The 16,010-nt window shown below is 45.2% G+C and overlaps 1 protein-coding gene across 2 annotated transcripts in view; it reads left to right on the forward strand.

The window, feature by feature from the left end:
• Window positions 1–16,010, forward strand: part of LOC121279971 (sodium-coupled neutral amino acid transporter 3-like) — a 148,350-nt gene that overhangs the window by 69,431 nt on the left and 62,909 nt on the right. For both annotated transcript variants that reach the window (XM_041191592.1, XM_041191594.1), the window contains exons 5-7: window positions 6,119–6,192; window positions 7,415–7,507; window positions 12,659–12,740. In XM_041191592.1, the coding sequence (XP_041047526.1) occupies window positions 6,119–6,192; window positions 7,415–7,507; window positions 12,659–12,740 (249 nt within the window). The remainder of the gene's footprint in view (window positions 1–6,118; window positions 6,193–7,414; window positions 7,508–12,658; window positions 12,741–16,010) is intronic.

Raw genomic sequence — 16,010 nt, forward strand, 5'->3', positions numbered from 1 at the left:
CCAGCTCTACTTGTCCCACTCCCCCTTAAACCAGCTTATATTTCACCTCTATTCTATTTTTACTTAGTTCTGTTGAAGGGTCATTCGGACTCGAAACATTAACTGTGTTCCTCTGCACTGATGCTGCCAGACCTGCTGAGTTTTTCCTGACTTTGATCTATATTGCCATTGCTTCACTTCACTAAACACCTCTGGAACCCCCTCCTACACCATATGGTCTGCAGCGGTTCAAGAATGATAGACCAGGCCCAAGCAGCTAAATGGCCTCCTTGGATTCCTATGTTCCTACATTCCAAATTCTCGCTAAGCTGTGCAGGTGCTTGGTTATGCAGCAATTGGGAATGTACCATGAAAGGCACAAAAGCGCCACACACACTTATCGTTCCTTTTAAGGTGCGGGCATGCACAGCTGCATGTCAATCTTAGAGACCACGCCGTAAAATACGCCAGCCTCGAACAGCAAGCAGAAGTTAGATGATACAATGTTCCCAATTTAAGCTTGATTAACCAGCCCCATTTCCCTCCCCCCACCGCCCCCAACACATGTAAATGTAAACTGCACATGTACAGTATTAATCTTTATCTTATTTACTGCACACCAAATCACGGATACTGAGGAGAATTTGGAACTCGGGCAGGAGTGTGAACTGCAAAACCCAGTTCATCGTTACTCTTAAATAATTCTCAGAGTTAAAAACAAAAATACTGCGGATGCTGGAAACCCAAAACAAAAACAGAATTACCTGGAAAAACTCAGCAGGTCTGGCAGCATCGGCGGAGAAGAAAAGAGTTGACGTTTCGAGTCCTCATGACCCTTCAACATTCTCAGAGTTACTGGTCAGGAGTAAATAATAGAGACTAATGGAGGCAAAGGGTTGAGTTTTATATATCAAGGAGTGAATTTACGAAACCCTTGTAATATGGGACTAAACCAAAATATTTACCAGAGAAAGGGATTTGCGTTTGCAACTGAAATGTTATGATATTTTATTTGACAGATATGAGAATAGGGTGTTTCTGTATTACAGAGTATGTATTGATGTATTAGTGAATACAAACTCTTCCATCACAGACAGTGTGCCTGGGCTCTCAGTTCTCAGCTTCTCTAACGTGGTGGTAACATAACCTCCTTGAGTTTACACAACACGGTTATATAGATTGCAGCTATCAGATATGATTGAATTGACTGCTTTTACACACTGTGTGAAATGTTTTATAAGGCATGTAGCTCTTTTTTTCGAAAGTTGAGTTGAAAATTCTTTGCATCTTAAAAGCTACTGGGATTTAATTCCTGATTTTAGCTCTTTGATAAAGGAAGGAGGATTTGATGATTCTTTTCCTCCTTCGCTAATCCATGGCATTAATTCTCCCAGATGTTCCAGTCAATCTCATCTGATGGCACAAACTGTGCTGCGCTCTACTCATGATTTGCTCACCATGAGCTGAGCAGCAGAGCAGCAGTAAGTGTAGGGTAGGGCTTGATTTGTCAGTGGTGGGGGAGGGGGTGATTTCAGGCTAGTACAGTCATCAGTTTAGAAGCTAAATAATAAAATGGCACCACATTTGATTAATGGATGCTCATTAAGACTTCTTAAGATGGCAAACAAGTCTAAGTTTACACAGGGCACCCAGCTAAAAAGAGTTGGAATAATTTTACACTGCCTTAATGGCATGATTACGTAGCAAGCAATTGGCCAAAGTTCAGCCACAAACTGGCAGTTTCGTCTAGAGAACACTGGTGTGAAGAATATATTGGGCTACATGCTATTGTGAGATTGGGGCTGAGATACGTTAGTGAGGGAGGAGGGTTGCCAATGCTCCAGGGTTGCCTCGGAGCCTCCAGGAGTTCGAGATTAATCCTTAAAGAAAAATCATATGGGGATTTGTAAAAGATGCTTTTTCACTTCCATTTGCGAGTTATTCAAAAATCTTGAATACCAGGGAAGAAAGGACGTGTGATAAAATCTCCAGAGCGCACACAATAGGAGTTGGCAACCTGACGAAGGAGCACAGAGCCTTCCCTCGGAGTGCTAAGGATTGGAAAGTGCTCCATCCTCTTGCACTGCCGAGGTCAAAGTTAACAAAAAACTGAGGGGATCGAAATTAAAAATTCACACAGGATTGAAAAGAGAAAGTGTTTTAAGAAAAGAAAACAAAACTGCTTTGGAATGCGCTGGTATCTAAAATTATTATGAATATGTTCTTACACTGAAGGGGTTTTTATCTGTGAGAAACAGGGCTTTTGTCAATGGAACCTTTTTGGCAATCACTCTGGCACCAGACGTTAGAATACCCTGATTTGTATGTTCAGCAACCATCGTGTTGCAGACAGCATAGTTACTTGTCTGATAATTTGTGAAACATCTGATCACTGCTGTTAGGGAAAAGAGAAATTTTTAGAAAATCTGCCCTTCCTTAAACTACGGAGCTCATAAGCATGTCATTGTTGTCACTTTTTGTTATAAAAGTTACATGTTCAGCAGTATCCAGTTCTCAATGAACTGTGCACAGGCCAATTAAGCCCTTGCCAGATCCCTGCAAGAGCGAGCTAGCTAGGGCTACACCTCCCACCCTTTCCTCTTTACCCTGCTGACTGAGGGTCTTAGTGTTGGCAAATGGAAACAATCTCCGATCTTTGCAGCCCATGCTGGGAGCGCGTACTCCTTGGTAAGTTTCGATGCCGAGTGAAGATCCCTTTAATCTGCGGGTGCTCGTAAAAAGGGGGGTCATTTTAATCTAACTCAAATTCTCACATAGTTGGTCACGTCATTGGCTTAACGACCTGCCCAAAATTGGTGTCTGGTGAGTTTAATAAAATCGAGCAGGGTGTAAAAGCAGCATGACATCTGATCCCTCTGGTTTCCTGGGGGGGTGGGGGGTTGGGGGGGGGAGAGGTGGATAAGGTTGGGCAGGGTTTTTAATTCAGCGGGTACGCGCGATCAGCAGGCCCAGGAGCAGCTGGGGAAAGGACCCTCGACTGCAATCGGCCCCGACCACGATTTCACGCTGGCTGGCCAATTAACAGCCAGCCAGTGTGGAACGCGCACCGAGAAGCTCAACGCTGCTGGGGTGGGGGAGGGAGGAGGCCGGGCGCTGAAGTCAGCGCTGGCGCAGGGGGAGCGCGGAATGAAAGCTCCCTGAAGGCAGAGAGCTGCCTCAGGGAACTGAAGAATTTAAATGCGATATAAACAGATTTTAAATTCCGGAAAAAATGGCCACAGGTCAGAATCAGTCACCTGAACGCATACAAGATGAAAACTCTGTCCGTGCGTTTTTAATTTTTTAAATTTAATTTTGGAAACCTCATCCCGCCCGTGGATGAGGTTTCCTGAAAAATGCAAAGGCCCCCTGGCTGATTCGCCCACCTGCCAATCGTAATGTGGGACGGGCACCAAGAAATCTCCATTAATTACAACCTTAGTGGCCTTAATAGGCCTCTAGATTATCGGCGGACGCGCTTCCAAGCTTAGCGCGCCCGCTGACTAAACTATCGCGCGTGGCATGCGCTTGCACGCTGAGTGAAAAATTCTGCGCGTTAAAATTCTCCCCAGTGTTCCATCTTCAGCAGAGCGTTCCCTGTTGCATTAGCCTGGCATTTTCCCCTTTCCCGCATCTCCCTTCTGAGCGGGATTGCCTGTTCAGTGCTGAACTCAGGGCTGTGCTGAGTTACCTGATCACGGCTGCCCCAGCAGCAGAGTTAACCCCGTGGGGCCCGGAAATGATTGCGGAGGATGTCAGGCATCTTTCTCACCCTGATTGTCATCTGCTGCCCCTCGCCAGAAAGCCCATGAGTGTAGTTGTTGGGTGGTAACAAGAGACGGTGATAACCCCTACGGCTTTAACAGCCAGTGTATAGCCTCTGACTAAGTTTACACACGATGAGCACTTGGGAGATGCCCAGATGACTGCAACCACTGGTGGAGGCAAATTAAATGTTGGGAAGGGTCTGGGGGCGTTCAGGAGAGCAGGGATGGAAATATTCAGCAAGCCGTGTCGAACTGGGTGGTTGGTTAAGGATCCGCCCTGTGACTCCTCCACCCGCCCTCTCCCATCCTACCACCTTCCTCCATTTCGCTGCCAATTCCCAACCTCACCAGGAAGGCTAGGAGAGAAAATGATGAAAGGGGATTGGTGGACGGGGATTAGAATTTTCCCCAACCCCTCCTTATTTAGAAATGAAGACTGTGGTATTGGGAGTGGGAACAAACAGTGAAGAACCCCCATTACCTCAGCTGAGGGAGGGAAAATCAGGAGGTTAATTACACTGGAGGCACTGTCACCCATCTCCCCAGCCAATGAATGTGACATTTAGCTTGAGATAGAAAGTTAAATAGATAAATAAAAAGGGTAATTTTTTTTTTAAAATGAATGCACTGCCTGAAAGGGTGGTGGAAGCAGAATCAATCATAACTTTCAAATGGGAATTGGACATATACTTAAAAAGGAAAAAAATGTTGCAGGGCCATAGGGAAAACGTCAGGGGAGTCGGACTAAATGGATAGTTATTCCAAAGAGCTGACATAGGCATAATGGGCCAAATTGGCTCCTCCTGTGCTGCAACAACATTCCATGATTCTATGAATAAGAAATAACTGTTCTGATTAATTAACACCTCAATTTAGTAAATTGAAGGACTTAAATGTTAAGGGATTTGAACAAAATTCCACAAATTTCCATGTATTACCAAATGCTCTTGGCCCAGTCAATGTACCTTGTCCTGTGGGTTATTATGTAGTGCTGCCTGAGACCAGATATCTTGTGTAAAATTTCCACCACTCTCCCAATCCTAACACAACTTTCTGACAATTAAAGAGGGCTCCAGCACAACTAGAGCACGGTGAACAGATGTGACTGATCGCTGGTGGCGAAGGTGGTCAAAAGCAATGGTAGGCTGTAGGCTAGTTATTAGAGAAGGAAGAGCCCAATGTCTACAGCCTCTTAATCCCAGTATCTCTGTCAGTCGTACCATTTTCATCCAGTCATCTGGCCATTTGCACAGGCTTTTTCTATCCAATCCTAACACTGGAAAGCATGATGAGTGCATTCCACATGTTTCAAAACACAAGTGATCCTAATTCGAAGAACGTTCTCATGGCACCATCTTTATGACCAGAGCACAGAGCACTCAAAAACAATACCTGAGCTGAGAAATCTCTGTGATTAAGAGACTCAGTCTAGGATGTTGATAGCAAAACATAAACCTTCCCCATTGCCTGTTTCCCACAGCTGCCACCTCTGCCCTTTGAAAACTTTGACACTTTGAGAACAGGCCAGTGGTGGCTGGAACCTGAGCATGTGGAAAGGCTATTTCCTTTTATCCCTTACAGTCAAGAATGAGAAATTAGAGTGAAGCTTCAATTCAATTAGACAACAAGAGATTTGCCTGTTTTAGTTGTACCACAGGAAACACCAACACATTGTCTCTCAAAGGAAAAATTTGGGCCTGTGATTCCCAATTAATTGAGCTGTTGATTGGTGTAAGCGAGAAGCTTTCCACAAGAACGTGGGAGCAGAGGGGTAAGCCGGAGGGTGTATCAGCCCATCCCATGCTCCTACACATTTGATTGGGCAGCCCCAGTGTGCTATTGGCTGAAACCCTGAGGGGGAGGGCAATAAAGAAAGGGTTGGTGCAGTAGAGCACCAACTAGCAGTGTCACAGACAGAGCAGTTGTGGATTCTAACCCTGCAACGATTAAGTTCCAGGCATCTTCCTGCAAAGGAGAGCTCACATTAGAATGGGAGTTTCCATATGGGGCTTCGTTATCTCCGGTGACAGCCTCATATCCTCTCCCTGAATCTACTCCTAACTCCTTGTGAGGGTTGCAATTCAAAAAAGACTGAAGGATGGGACAGCATGAGGTTGAGCTTCGAAGTGTGCTTGCGTTATCAGTCATTAATGCCATGACTTATGAAGAAGGAACATAATCAAAAATCATACACCATACTGGGTAAACACCATGCTGCAAAAAACAATTCTTGAGGAAATCGTGTTAAATACAGAAATGGAGAAACTGATAGTCAATAATTTAATTTTATGACATAGACTTTACAGTGCACAGCCAATGTGTTTGATTTGGAAATGATCCATTGCCTTTCCTTTCCTCCAATTTTCTTTCAGCTTTCTGTTGACGACTGTGGCCTTACTCTCATCTTATTCCATCCACTTGCTTCTGAAAGCTTCTGGGGTAGTTGGTAAGTGAATTAACATGGCTCCTATCTACGTTTCATTTTGTCCAAGGGGAAACAAATCACACACCTTTAATTTACTGAAGAACTCACTCAACGCAAAAACATCTGTTATTAATTTCCTTTGATGTTACTGCTATTTTGGAGCATGTAAGGGCCGTGGCTACAATGACTTATATGGTAATTTTCCAAAGGAAAATTGCAGGATGGTCTCCCATACACCCAGTGGCACTAAAGGTTGCCAAACCTCCAGGAATCTAGGATTAATCTCCTGGACACTGCTGTCAGCAAAATCAGAGAAAAATCATAGGAGCTTTCAAAACATTTGTAGGGTTTTTTCTTTAAATACCAGCCTAGGCAGTTGGAGGTGGAAGGTCACGAGGTAAAACGTTCAGGAATACATCCAATCATTGTTGGCAGCTCTAGGACTAAAGGAGGCCCATGAATGAGACTTCTGCCTGCTGCCTCTGACACTCTGCTACATAGTTTAACCCCCTATGCTTTAGTTCCCACACGTTATGCACCATCACTAGACCGAGAAATATTCCTTCTGTACCTCAGAGACCTCCAGCTTTGCCATGAATGCTCGTCCTGACCATATACCTGAAGGCTGGATACAGGAATCAGCCCTCTGTGCCCTTTAATAACAATGGCATTGCAAGGGATCCCACAAGACCATCTAGAAAGTTCATGTATCTGAGACTTGGTGAGATTTTGACCGACTTGACAGTCCCGTAAATGCTCTGAAATAGAAACAAAATGCTCAGGATAAACTTAGCAGGTCTGACAGCATCTGTGAAGAAAGAAACAGAGTTAACATTTTGAGTCCGTATGACTCTTCTTCAGAGCAAATGCTCTGTTGGGATTACACCAGAATGCAGTTTCAGCTCTGGTATCTTCCCTATAAAAAACTTTACAACAAATTATCCATTCCTCCTACACCTATTCCCTCAATGAGACCAGCTGAATCCACTTCACCTGGGCAGATATGGTAGGAAACTTGGAAGTGGCTGGTACTGGTCTGAACTGGAGGTTCCATTTTAAGGTATACAAGACCAGTTTGGGCCAGTCCTCGTCATTTCCCAAGTTTTACTGCCTTTTCCTTCTGGGAGAGTAGGTCTGAGTGCCTTTTGTTCTTAACAAATGCCTTTGAAGTATTCAAATGCACGTCTGGAAACTCTGGGCCTTATTTTTCCTGATTCATTTCACCTTTACTTCACTCTCTCAGGAATCCGTGCATACGAGCAGCTTGGCTTCAGGGCGTTTGGGACTCCTGGAAAGTTAGCAGCTGCTGTAGCAATCACCCTACAGAATATCGGAGGTAAGAAGTCAAAACAAATGATTTGAAAATTCCTCAGCGTTGAGATCAGCTATTTGTCTTTTGATAGTGTTAGCATGGTGACAAAGAATACAATGCACACGGAGTGAGACTTGTGGAGAAAACTGAGAAATGATATCCTGTTTTGCTGTCAATACAGTGCCATATTTAAGATGTTCTGCTGCTTCCATTGTCCACTGGTGACCTTTCGGTACCAAAAGCCAGTACTGGGACAATCCAGCATTTGAAAGTGAGACCCTAAAAAAAAATCGCGAGAAAAATCTTGCTGTTCCCTGCTGTAGCACCGACTGAGACGAGGTAGTCTATGAAATTTCCTGCCCTATAGATCTGTGAATGCTCAATATATTCAAAGTAGAGATTGATAGATTTTTAGGGAATCAAAGGATATGGGGGTAGAGGGAAAAAATGAAGTTGATGTAAAAGTTCAGCCATGATCTTATTGAGTGGCTCAAGGGACTAAGGTCCACTCCTACTCCTCTTTCTTATGTCCCAAAATGACCTCAATGCCTGCTTTTATCCCTGTATCTTTGAGGCATCAGTTATCAGAGATATCAAGGTTACCGTTACTTTTGGTGAGAGTACTGCATGGGAAGGCTGACCTTCTGCAGACCATTAACTCCTCATCCCAGAGAGAAAAATAAATCCTAGTTTAGCCAAAGGAGGCACATCCACTGTGCATGATGGCCATTGAACGACTTCCACTCCTTATATGGGCATCTCAGAACAGACTGAATTTTAAAACCCAAATCAGCCAGTCTTCCTTTTTACCCATCAGCCACAAAGAACTGCTTCCATCAAAACATTAACATGAAACCCTTCTTTCCACGATGACATGGAAGAAGGTTTAAATTTCTCCATAATTGAAGAAATCACATTTTCAGAAATTGCTGTTTCATTGACATGTATTCCCTTGATTTTGTTCTAACAGAGAAGAATGGACATTAACTCATTTTTCATTAAAACAGGGATTTCAACCTCCCCTGGAGACATAGAAACATAGAAAATAGAAGCAGGAGTAGATCACTCGGCCCTTCGAGCCTGTTCTGCCATCATGGCTGATCCTCTAACTCAATGCCATATTCCCGCTCTCCCCCCATGCCCCTTGATGCCTTTAGAGTGTAGAAATCTATCTATTTCTTCTTAAATATACTCAGCGACTTGGCCTCCACAGCCTTCTGTGGTAGAGAATTCCACAGGTTGACCACCCTCTGAGTGAAGAAGTTTCTCCTCATCTCAGTCCTAAATGGCCTACCCTGTATCCTGAATTGTGACCCCTTGTTCTAGACTCCCCCGCAGCCAGAGGAAACATCATCTCTGCATCCAGCCTGTCCATTCCTGTCAGAATTTTATACGTTTCAATGAGATCCCCCTCACTCTTCTAAACTCCAGTGAATGCAGGCCTAATCGGCCCAATCTCCCCTCATATGACAATCCTACCGTCCCAGGAATCAGCCTGGTAAACCTTCGCTGCACTCCCTCTATGGCAAGTATATCCATCCTTAGGTAAGGAGACCAAAACTGCACCCAATACTCCAGGTGTGGCCTCACCAAGGCCCTTTATAGCTGCAGTAAGACATCCTTGCTCCTGTACTCAAGACCTCTTGCAATGAAAGCCAACATACCATTGGCCTTCTCATCTGCTTGCTGCCCCTACATGCTTGCTTTCAGTGATTGGTGTACAAGGACACCCAGGTCCCTTTGTCCATCAACATTTCCCAATTTATCACCATTTAAATAATACTCTTCCATTCTGTTTTTCCTACTAAAGTGGATAACTTCACATTAATCCACGTTATACTGCATCTGCCCACTCACTCAACCTGTCTAAATCACCTTGAAGCCTATTATCATCCTCCTTACCACTCACATTCCCACCAAGTTTCATGTTGTCAGCAAACTTGGAAATATTACATTTGGTTCCCTCATCCAAGTCACTGATATATATTGTGAATAGCTGGGGCCCGAGCACTGATCTCTGTGGTACCCCACTGGTCACTGCCTGCCACTCCGAAAAGACCCATTTATTCCTACTCCATGTTTCCTGTCTGCTAACCAATTCTCAATCCATGCCAATATATTACTCCCAATCCCATGTGCTTTAATTTTGCACACTAACCTCTTATGTAGGACTTTATCAAAAGCTTTCTGAAAATCCAAATACACTACATCCACTGGTTCTCCCTTATCTATTCTGCTAGCTATGTCCTCCAAAATCCCCAGTGGGTTGGTCAATCATGGAGCACGATTTTCCACTCAGTGTGCAGGCACACGCCTGACACTCCCGAGCGAGAAATAGCACGAGATGACGTTGAGCAAGCGTCCCAATGTCATCGCGCGATATTTCAGTTGGGCACATGCGAGAGTCGGCAGCGCACCCACCGACAATTAAGAGGCCTATTAAGGCCATTAATCAATTAATTAATAGGTATTTTTTGCTGCCCGTCCAACATTACGGTTGGCAGGCTGGCAAATCAGCCAGGTGGCCTTTGGATTTTTAAGGAAACCTCATCCACGGGGCAGGGTGAGAGTTCCGTAATTAAATTTAAAAGCAGAAATGTTTGGCAGAATTTTTCAAAGATACGTGTCAGGATGAGTGAGTCCGCTGTGTGGCCATTTTTTCCAGAATTTTAAAAACTTTATGCATTGGTTTAAAATATTTTAGCTCCCTGCTTTCGGGGGGCTTTCAGCGAGTACTCCCCCGTGCATGCGCAGGCTTTGGCACTCGCCCTCCTCCCACGCCCCACCCCGGCAGCGCTGAACTCCTCAGTTCGCCTTTCACCCTGGACTTGCGGTTGGGGGGCCGTTTCTCGGCCGCTCCTTAGGCTTGTCCGCCACACCCACCTGGCGACCTGAAAATCCTGTCCATGATTTTCCTTTCATAAACTCATGCTGACTTTGTCTAATCTCGTTGATATTTTCTAAGTGCCCTGTTATCACACCCTTTATAATAGACTCCAGCATTTTCCCTACCACTGATGTTCGACTAACTGGCCTGTAATTCACTGTTTTTTCCCTCCCTCCCTTTTTAAATACTGGGGTTACATTTGCCACCCTCCAATCTGATGGCACAATTCCAGAATCCACCAGAAATGTGGAAGATAACAATGAACGCATCCACTATTTCCATGACCACCTCCTTTAGTCACCTGGGATGTAGATTATCAGGCCCTGGGGATTTATCGGCTTTCAGTCCCAATAATTTCTCCAGCACTACTTTTTTAGTAATACTAATTTCCTTCAATTCCTCCTTCCCACTAGACCCTTGATTTCTTGTATTTCTGGGAAGTTATTTGTGTCTCCGTCCATGAAGACAGAACTAAAGTAGTTGTTTAATTGTTCTGCCATGTCCTTGTTCACTAAGATTATTATTCCTCTTCCACTATCCATCTCATTATAGCTCCACTTATTGATGTGCTACAGCCCTGCTACTCAATGAAAACTGCCTGTATAATTACTGCCAGGATATTACAACATAGTTCTCATTGTTATATTGACATCATGTACTCACTGATATGCTCCATAACAACCGCATCTTCTGCAAGTGCACTCACACCTTTCACACTGACCTCAACTTGACTCTTCCTAATTATATTGTGTAATGATGATCCACTGCACGTAATATTTATTCTGTAGGTGGATCCAGTAGGCAGCGCCTGTGACTTTCTTACATGCGTATAATTCAATTAAGTTTTCGCACTGATAAATACGATTACAATACAGCAAATAAAGTCTCTGAAGCACATCCCCTGTTTTTGTTGTTCTCTTTACTGAGCTCTCCATTAGCCACTTTATATTGGAGAATGCTGGTAGGTTGCCTATGAATTCAGCCCCTGCCAATTTCACCATATAACCATCTATGGTAGGGCTGTCCAACTTGCAGCCCACCAAAGGGTTTTATACAGCCTGTGAGATCTTGTAGATATATGCAGGTGCTCCCCGTCTAAAGTGCGTTTCTAATAGCGCATTCTCATTTTAGCACAATCGGTAAATTAGGGACTTCCCCAACAGCACCGCCGCTATTTTTATTTTGGAGTGGTTACCGAGCATGTTCGGCCTTTTTTAAAAACAAACTGGCCCTTTGCCACATGCCATCTCAACCTCCTCCTCACCGTCCCTCCTGCTCCCCAACCCTCTTGCTCTTCCCTCATCCAACCTTCTGGCTCACCACTTCCTTCTCCTGACCGTCCCACTCACCGCTTGCCTCCTCAACCCACCCACTTGCCACTTCCCTCTCCCACCTCGTCTTCTCCCTGGCCCCTTCTGCATGCTGTCCCTCCCTCTCTCCGACCTCCCGCCCCCAACCTCTCTCAATCCCTCCCAAACTTGCTGCTTCCTTCGAGTTCTCTGCTTCCCTCTGCCGCTCCCTCCCGCTCACTGTTTCCCTCGCTGTGAGTGAGGACTTGGGAGAGGGGCGGCAAGAGGGAAAGAGGGAGCCAGAGGAGCTGTGAGTGGGTGTGAAAGGGCCGGGGAAGTAGTGGACAGGAGGGTTGGGGAGGGAAGCAGTGAACAGGAGGGTTGAGGAGAGGCAGCAAGCGGCAGAATCGGGGAGGGAAATGGCAAGCTGAGGAACACAGGAGACCTGGAACCAACGAGAGGTAAGTTTAAAAAATGAATGACAGGGCCAAGGGTCAGAGGGTAAAACAGTTGTTGGGGCCATGAGTGCTGCTTTCCCCATCCACAGCCTCTTCTTGTGCCTATGGAGCTTTACCACCCCCCCCCTCCCCCCCTGTCCCCACAAGACTGTGACAGGGAGACCACTTGCATTTAGCTGGCAGTCTCCCCACATGATGAACACCCTAACCCCCCTCTTGGAGGCAAAATGCCAAAGGCACAGTAAAATGGCCCCCTAATTGGGCCTCTAATTATGCAAATCAGCTGCCTGCCAGCTCGGGGCAGCAGCCTTGCCGCGTCCCATCCCACTGTTAGTAAAATTCCCCACTCCGACCCGTCTCCCCACAATTTTACCGCCCTCTGTGTCTCCCAGCCTGCCTCCCGGGGGCTGGTAGAATTCTGACCAATGAGTCTGAAATCTTTAGAGAGCCAGTTCCCAAGAAGGAGATGTGCGCTCCCTGCTGCGATCATTGCTAGTGTTTAAGCAGAAAGTTCATCCTGATGCCCTTTGTCTGTTTTCAGCCATGTCCAGTTATCTCTACATTGTGAAGTATGAACTTCCGCTGGTGATACAGGCCTTTCTGAACATTGAGGAGAAAGCTGGGTGAGTAGGAGCTCCTGAAAGCAGGAAAGGGTGGAATAAATGTTCAGGGTATGGTGTAAATTCCCTAGGGTCTGCTCCCATCCCTCAACCATTACTGCTGCTCAGCTTAGCGTATACCCCGTTTTAATCTGTGTAAATGGGGTTTACACCAAACATCCACCAGCAGAGCAGAAGAAGCCCCCAGTAAATTCTGACCTATGGTCTTTCTTTAAGCTCTGGAATATTTAAAGTATTAGAATAAGAGTGAGGTAACAGCCATAAGTTGCATTACTGAACCTAGGCACTGATTAGAGGACTTCAGCAGTGCTTCAGCTGAGAATAAAAGCAAAATACTGCAGATGCTGGAGATCTGAAATAAAAACACAAAGTGCTGGAAAAACTCAGCCAATCTGGCAGCATCCGTAGAGAGAGAGAAACAGTTAACGTTTCGAGTCCAATAGTTATATTGGACTCGAAGCATTAACTCTTTTTACTTCAACTAAGAATGTCAGATTATGTATCAATTCTGAAAGCTTCCTGGTCAGTATAGAGATAAAAACAAAAAAACTGCGGATGCTGGAAATCCAAAACAAAAACAGAATTACCTGGAAAAACTCAGCAGGTCTGGCAGCATCGGCGGAGAAGAAAAGAGTTGATGTTTCGAGTCCTCATGACCCTTCAACAGAACTGTCAGTATAGTCTTGGTATCATATCGTACAGTGTATTTACCCATTAATCCATGAAGGAAGCTATCCAGTAAATGCTTCATATTCCAGTTGGACAAAATAGAAAGGATCCGGGCTGTCCAATTTAAGAGCCAGTGAATACAATGAAAATGAAGTCCAGTGCTGTACTGATCTCCTATAGTCCCAGTGCCACAAGTGTATTTAGTAAATAATATCTTGTTACATTTGAACAAACACACCCAATGCAGAAGCTGCAGCTGTTATGTCCAAGCTGAGTAAGAGAGCTAGGAACCACAGCAACCTGAGTGGGAACACCAACTGCGAGTCTGCTGAACCTGTGTCCTCAGTGCATTCCCCTACAGGGATGAGACCTGGACAACATATGTTAGGCAACTTTGTCTTGTTGTCTCAGACGTATCCTCAGTATCTTTTGGCAGGACAAGGTCACCAATTCAGAGGCCCTGGAGTGTGCTAATTCCATTTTTAAGCCAACGACGTCGGCACTTGTTCAGCCACATTCACCACGTGGATGACAGCTGTTTACCCCAAAGATCTGTGCGGTGAACTGGCCACTGGGTCACAACTTTCCTGGACGTCCATACCTTCACCACAAGGACACCTGCAAGTGAGATATGAAGATGGCAGATATTAACACTGACAACGGGGAGAAGGTCGCTGACGGTCCTGATCTCCGGAATCTGATTGTTTGGAAGGGCATTGGAAGAGGCGAGCAGAAATGAGAAACCTAACTGGCCGAGAAAAGGATCCAGAGAAAACAGAGGCCAGCGAATCATGCACCTTCCCAGCCCAGAGGCTTCCTTTTCAGCAAATGCAGCAGAGATTGCATTGCCACAGTGGAGCTCCTGAGCCACACCAGGCAATGATTAACACACAATGCAAACCGTTTCCTTAAGAGATAGAAGGCTGTCACAGATATTTGAACACGATACAGAGGCTTTCTCTTCACCTGGTTTCTTGTTTTAAATTTGAACGTGTTATCCAAATAGAATCTTAACAGCCAATTCTAAATCCCCACCAAGTGTGGCGAGGGTCAGGTGGTGGGGGAGGCAAAATGGCAGAAGGTCACACCACATCTCTGTCCGCCATCATTTTTCCTTTCTCTTCTACAGGTATGGGATGGTTCTCTGTCTCAGAGAAGCGGAAGCCTTATTTAAATTTAAATAATCATTCCCTCTGGCTAAGGCAGAAGTCAGAGACGGACCATGCAAATTAGCCCATTAAGATTAAATCTCCTGGGCATCATGTTTCAAGAGGGACTCGATGGTTCCGCCACCTGCACCCCACCCCCCCCCCAATCCCCCAACCATCTTGGCACCCAAAGTATCTGCACTGAGTTAAAATTGGCCCTTTTGTTTCAGAACCCTAGGCCTAACAAGAGACCTGTGTTGGTAGCATCAAAGCACCACCATTTTGGTGGCACATTGCATTAATGTCTCCGTGTGTGAAGTTTCACAATCTTATGTGGCAATTTTATCGTTATTAACCACAACATAGTTTGGAAATGAGCACCAGAGGCTTGGAGGTAGAAGTTCCATAGGGGGGAGGGGGTTCCCGATCTCTTGACATAATGTTGGCAGAAGATCAAAGAAAACCCCGTGGGAGTGACGTATGTGATAACAGAAGATCAGGGAACACCCTGTGGATATTTCTAAGAGTAGCGATTAACCAAAGTGGAAGAAATTGCCCAATGTTGCTTATTTATTATTGGTTGATAATGGCTCTGGAAGAGACTGAGAGCAGGTTGACTGCCTGTTCATTCCACTGGAGACCGGAATATGGTGATATAAGAGAAAAGAAAGGGAAAAAATGTGTGTTTATATTAACTTTCAATCAGAGTAGATATAGCGCTAAAAATATGAGTTCATGGCTCAAGAGGAAAATAGTTGCTCAATGCTGAACTGTACAATATTCTTGTTTGATCAGCAAGGTGAAGGTTAGGAACTGCAGTTTGTCTGACGGTTTTCGTTTGCTCAGTGGGGTAAGGACCATTTGCTGTGTAGGTGTTTTAGCAGGATAAGGGGAGGTTACTAACATTCATGGAGATGGCCTTTCTGCAGAGCAAATGATAGGGAAATTGAGGGCAGGATTTTTGCCGCGGGCTTCAGGACCCCAACTGACAGGGTCAGATGGGGAGACCAGAGGCCTGCACTGTGTGAGGAGCAGTCATTCGGCTGTGATTTTCCCCATGTTGGCCAGTTATTGAGCTCACTGTCCAATTAAGGAGGCAGGGTGGACTCTCAAAGCTGGAGGGCCAATAGGAGACCCCCTAGCATGGAAGAAGTAGCAGGTAAGTGCCAAGTAACACTCACGCCACACAAGTGGCAGGCAATAACCATCTCCAATAAGACAGAATTCAAACATCCCCCCCTTGACATTCAATGGCATTACCGTCACTGAATCCCCAACTATCCACTTCCTTGAAGCTACCATTGACCAGAAATTTAACAGGACCAGCCATATAAATACTGTAGCTACAAGAGCAGGCCAGAGGCTGGGAATTCTACGAAGAGTAACTTACCTCCCGACTCCCCAAAACCTGCACCATCCACAAGTCAGGAGTTTGATGGAATACTCATGTCTGGAT

This window comes from Carcharodon carcharias, chromosome 7 (assembly GCF_017639515.1).
Source record: "Carcharodon carcharias isolate sCarCar2 chromosome 7, sCarCar2.pri, whole genome shotgun sequence".
Taxonomy (NCBI): Eukaryota; Metazoa; Chordata; class Chondrichthyes; order Lamniformes; family Lamnidae; genus Carcharodon; species Carcharodon carcharias.